At 24.0% G+C, this 6,265-nt stretch overlaps 1 protein-coding gene across 1 annotated transcript; it reads right to left on the bottom strand.

The window, feature by feature from the left end:
* Positions 1–1,753: 1,753 nt before the first annotated feature.
* LOC130934880 (F-box protein At5g07610-like) lies at positions 1,754–2,956 on the bottom strand. The gene has a single exon (XM_057864404.1). The coding sequence runs from the start codon at positions 2,954–2,956 to the stop codon at positions 1,754–1,756; it is 1,203 nt and encodes a 400-aa protein (XP_057720387.1).
* Between the last annotated feature and the right edge of the window lie 3,309 nt (positions 2,957–6,265).

Raw genomic sequence — 6,265 nt, 5'->3', positions numbered from 1 at the left:
AAATTATTTATTTCAGACTTTATAAATGTATAAATTAATTAACTAATATAACAAATTATAATTAATGTAGTAAAAGTAATTAAGTAATATATATTATAATAAATCATATTAATATTTAAATATCTAATCAAATCAATTAGCTGATATAATTAAGTCATGGTAATAAATTGTATTGAATGAGTTTAAATAATTAAATCTGGAAACACTCTTCGGAGCATGCCACGTCAGCTTCATCATTAAGTGCAGACGTCCGATTTTTATATAATAGAATAGATTTTATTAGCATTCTAAACATTTATAAATAGAATTGGTAGTTTTTTTTTCTTCTTGAGCTTTTACCAATTACATATGTGTGAATCATAATTTTTTTAAATAAAGAATGTATAAAATTTGGAATTATTATATGGAGATTTGTTAAGCATTACTAAATTGGTCAAATTTAAAAATATTATTTCTAAATTTTATGACATTTTGTTTTCAATTATCCATTGAATGTATGCTAAGTAATTATTTTTTTTACATGTATTTTAAGTTTATTATTATAAGATATTTAAGGATTATACCAAAGAAAATTGGTTGATTAGTTGTTCTTATAATTGGTGGATATGATAACTGGATATGTAAGTGCAATATTAATTTTATTTAAATATTCAAAAATATTAAATATTTCTAATTGGTACATATATCATTATCAAATAAAATTAATTTACTTAGTATCATTGTCTTGTTGTATGTTAATGTATCTTCCAAATAAAAAATAAAAATATATATTGGTCTACTTAAATGTTAAAATGATTTGTTTGAATTTAAATAACATATTATTTGATTATTCAAAATATTAATGTGAGTTTGTATGATATTTGTCGCTGCATAAATTTGTTTATCAGGTTTAATGGGCATAACTATACCGATTTTTACTAAGAATTTAGGCTTAGTTTAAACACATTTTGGTTATTTTGACCAATTCACTTCAATCTTATGATTTACACTTTTCTCAATTATTTCTCTATTTCCTTAAACCATGCACTTAAGATATTTAAATTTCCTTATTTCTCATATATTATGTCATTTTTCGTAAGGGTGGCAACAGGCGAGTAGGGGGGATTTTTACTCTATCCGACTCCGTTCTACCGTACAACAAGTCGCATAGAATTCGTCCCACTTCTACTTGTGAGTAGTAAACTGTTGAATCCTAACCCGCTCTTACGGGTATCCGCCCCACCTCTACCCGCCTCTATAATTATTAAAATCTAATAAATAAAATTAAATTTCAAAATTTATATAACTATCATCCTATACATAACATAAATTAAAGTAAAAATTTAAATATAATATAATATTATTAATTATTTACTAATTATTTTACATATATTATACATATTATATATTAAAATTATATATATATTATATATATAATGGGGCAGGTAGGAGCGGATATTATCTAAACTCGACCCCGGCCCTCCATACTTGTACAACTTATCTTTACAAATATAATTTTGAATCTAAATCTTCTCTTACTATAGTCCTGCATCAACAAAATATTCATCTATCTCACTATTTTTAGTCTTCGCACTAGCTAATTGGAACTTTATCATGCATGTTGTGAAGAATGGAAAATATTTGTTGACAAACAATTTCCTTTACTTAAAAAAAATGAAGAACAATGGAAATAAATAATAAAATTAAAATTTATTAAATATCAAATATTGCACATCATCAAATCAAAGAAAGCAAAAGCTAAAAAGATCTATGTCTAAACACAAGCTAAGCTCTCAATGAACCCAAAGGCTCTGTACCAACCCTTGAATCCAGGGGAACAATGATGGAGGAAATTTTCTTTGATTCTTGTAAAGTCCAACACATCTTCACAGGTATTATCCTTTAACCGCAGAGCAATAACTTTGTTCGGTATCTGCAACAACAAAGCCATTTCATCTTCATCATCTTCAATGAGATGGAGTATACTGCATGCGTACCCTAAATTGAAGTAGTTTCTAAGAATTATTATCTGATAAACAGTTCGAAGATTTATACATCGTCGAAGATCAACGCTATGCATCAGAACCCACCGTGATGAATAATCATCTTCCTTCAACCGGCAGATGCTTATACGGTACTTAGAGTCAAATCCAACCAAATTCATGTAACCACACGCAGGTGCAAGAACGCATCGATATCCGTAACCAGCAGCGTCATCTCGATGATGTTGTTGCGGCAGGGGAGGCATGTCATCCTTCACAAGCTCTTCGTTCAGATCAAAACGTAGTGTCGTTTTACTTTCCCTGTCAATCCAGTAAACTGAATCCTTGAAATAAACACCACGTGCAAAATGCATGTTGACGGGAGCCGAGAAGGAAGAGCCGCAGTGCTTCCAGAAGGCACCGGATTCCGAAGAGTAAATCATGGTTCGGTAACCGTCTTCTTTTGAATACTCGCGATGATAAATGCAGATCAACTTATAACCAAGAAATCGCAGGGGATCAAAAGCCAGAGAATAGTAATACGCGAAACGTGATTCATCGAACGATGGAAAGGGAGAAGACAAGGGTTTTTTGTGTCCGGTGGTGGGGTTATAGATGAACGTGTCGTCCTTCGATTGGATAAGCATCAAGCCATTGCAAGATTGTGATATATGTGAACGACGCAGATCGAGGATTTTGGGGCAGAACGAAGCTGTTTTCTGATCCAAGTAGAAGAAGTTTAATTCCCGATGTGGAGAGTTGATGGGGGGATTTAAGAACAAACAGGAGGTTCTTCGTTTTATGGTGGTGTGGCAGTGGCGGAAGTAAGGGGCGGAGATGAGAGAGCGCCACCGCTTTGAGACACGTTTGAAGGTTTTGACATCTTTCAGAGGAAGACGAACAAGGATTTGAGTTAGTAAATAATCGTTTCCTTCAATTGCTTCAATTGTGGAACGGATTAACTTTGTCTTGCGTTGTTCTCCACTTTGGTTCATATTTGAAATTTGAAGGTTTCTTGTTTTAAAGGAAAAGTATCATAGACAATCGAGAATATTAAATAATAGAGCAAATTATACTATTAAATCAGAGGGGAGGAGAAATTATATGATTCAACCAAAGCAAAAAACGTAACATGGATCAATCAGAAGCGTGTTTTTATGTAATTTCAATCAAACTAATTCAAATTAGAAACCAACAGTAATTTGAAGTTGATCAATTTAAAATATACAGCCAAAATTCGTACGTAATTCAAACCTACTTAATTCAAATTATGTATGAAGGGCAATTCGAATTGAATTATAAAAAATGCAATTCGAATTACATTAAAAAAATAAAATTATCTGGTATATTAAATCAACTCAATATTAATAAGGTTTTTTATTTTTATTATAAAATATAAAAAAATTAATTCTAAAAAAAGTCATGTTATTTTTTAGGATTTAATTTTTTTATTGTGTTTTCATAAAGTTTGCACAAAATTCACTTATCACATTAACTAAATTGATTTATTTACGTAAAATTTGTTTATGGACTCAGCAATATTGTTTACGTTTTAATACGATTTGAATTGTATTAGTATATATTTATTTTTAATCAAATTAATTTTATTTAAATAATTAAATTTTTAAATTATAAAATTTGTATTAGTTTATAATTTAAATTTTAAATAGATATAATTTAAATTAATAATTTATAAAATTGTATGTATTCGTATTATTATACTCATATGATTAATTATATTTATTCGATTTTAAAAAAAATAATAGTTGTTTAAATTACAAACTAATACAAATTTTATAATTTAAAAATCTAATTATTTAAATAAAATTAAATTAATTAAAAATAAAAATATACTAATACAATTCAAATCGTATTAAAACTTAAACAAGTTTGTTGAGTCTATAAACAAATTTTACGTAAATAAATAAGTTTAGTCAATGTGATAGGTGAATTTTGTGCAAACCTTATGAAAACACAATAAAAAAATTAAATCCTAAAGAATAACATGATTTTTTTTAGAATTATTTTTTTATATTTTATAACAGAAACAAAAAATTTGATTAACATTGAGCTGGTCCTACGAATTTTGGCTGTATATTTCGAATTAGTTTGATTCGAATTACTTAAAAACACACTTTTTAGAATTAATTAATTTCTTTCCGGTTTAATAGTGTGATTTGCCTTTAGACAATATGAATAATTGATATGTTAGAATGTTCAATTCAACAGGTATGCTAATAATTATTCTAATGTTTGGGTTTAAGAAATATTTTGGGTGGAGTATTTTTTTATTTTGTTGGGTCAACTCTAGAATCCACTATTCATAAAAGTTATTGTCCACCTAACAAAATCTTATTTCAAATTAAAATTTTAGGAATCATATCATAATTTAGCTTAAAACAAAATTAATTATAACTATTAAAACTTTTTATTAAATTTAAAATTTAAATTCAAAAATAAAATAATTAATTATTTGTAATTTTTATTTAATATTTTTAATTATTATATTATTATTAGATTTTTTTTAATTAAGATAGGAACTTTATTGATATGAAAAATTTGGGTCCAAATATAGGTCTCATGTATAAGTAATTTTTTATTATTATATTATCTATGCTAATAAAAAATATAATAATATTTAATTTGAATTAATATAATTATTTATTTGATTAAATAAAATTAATAATTAAATAAATTTTTGATAAAAACTATAGCATTTTTCACTTCATAATCTCATAAAGTCAAAAGATTGATATTTAGCAATATTCATTGACGAATAGATAATATATAATATAAAATGCACAGTTAAATTAAATGAAGGTCTAAATTATACAATTTTATCAAAATAAAAAATATTAACATATTTTTATTAGATTCAAATGAGCTCTATTCGAATTAGACAAATCAACACTAATTTAAATTTGGCCAATTCAAATTATGTATACATGTAGTTTTAAAGTAGTTCGAATGACGGTGATTCGAATTATGCATACAAAGGATGTCGCTAGTAATTTGAATGAGTCTAATAAATTGAAATTGAATTTAGACTATTAAATTTAATGTGAAATCAACTTATATAAATAGTCACAAAAAAAACCTATATAAATATTAATTTTTATTATAAAAAAGAGTATTTAATTTATCAATTTTTATATGTTATTTTTAAGTTAATAAATAAATAAATATTAATTTTTATTATAATAGTAAAAAATTATAGCATACTAAAATAGGATACTAGAAAAAATATTATATAATATAAAAAAATATACTAGAAAAAGTATCAAAAATTATGATAACAAATTTAAAAAGATAATATTATAATTTAATATTATATTTTTTAATAATTATCTATCTAAAAGTTATTTTAACTAATATTATTTAAATAATATTTATTTTATTAAAATTAATTTTAACTCTTATTAATAAATTGAATTAAAAATAACATATAAAAATGTACTGATATTTATTAAATTTTAATAACATATAAATATTTAACAACTTTTTAAATACTTTTTTAATAACATATTTGTTAAATATTCTGTTTATAAAGTATTTAAATATTATTTTTATAAAGTAATTAAAGTATATAAAAATATACTCCTATTATAAAAAGAGTATTTAAAAGGTTTAATTACTCTGTTGGTTCCTATAGTTTCACAAAATTTTTAATTAGGTCCGTTTACTTTTTTTTTTCTTTTAATTGGGTCTTTGTACCAATTTTTTTTCAATTAGATCCCTCTTGATAGTAATTGGCTTAATTATACAGGGACCAACTAAAAAAAATTGGTACAGGACTCAAATAAAATAAAAAAAGTGTAAGGACCCAATTAAAAAAACAATTTGGTGCATGACTCAATTAAAAGAAAAAAAAAAGTATAGAGACTTAATTAAAAATTTCGCAAAATCATAGGAACCAACAGAGTAATTAAATCTATTTAAAAAGTTGTTAAATTTTTATATGTTATTAAAATTTAATAATATGAGCACATTTTTATATGTTATTTTTAATTCAATTTACTAATAGGAGTTAAAATTAATTTATGTTTGACAATTTTAAACTCAACTTAATTTTAATAAAATAAATATTGTTTGGATAATATTAGTTAAAATCACTTTTAGATAAATAATTACTAAAAAAACATGATATTAAATTATAATATTATCTTTTTAAATTTTTTATAATAATTTTTTATACTTTTTCTAGTACTTTTTTATATTATATAATATTTTTTTAAGTATCCTATTTTAGTATGCTATAATTTTTTATTATTATAATAAAAATTAATATTTATTTATTTATTAAC

The sequence above is a fragment of the Arachis stenosperma genome, chromosome 6 (genome assembly GCF_014773155.1).
Source record: "Arachis stenosperma cultivar V10309 chromosome 6, arast.V10309.gnm1.PFL2, whole genome shotgun sequence".
NCBI classification, from domain to species: domain Eukaryota; kingdom Viridiplantae; phylum Streptophyta; class Magnoliopsida; order Fabales; family Fabaceae; genus Arachis; species Arachis stenosperma.
Note: the sequence above shows the minus strand (reverse complement) of the source record. Positions and strands in the feature narration are given on the sequence as shown.

Coding starts and splice junctions, on each gene's coding strand:
- LOC130934880 (XM_057864404.1), bottom strand. CDS start 2,956: ATGAACCAAAGTGGAGAACAACGCAAGACAAAGTTAATCCGTTCCACA.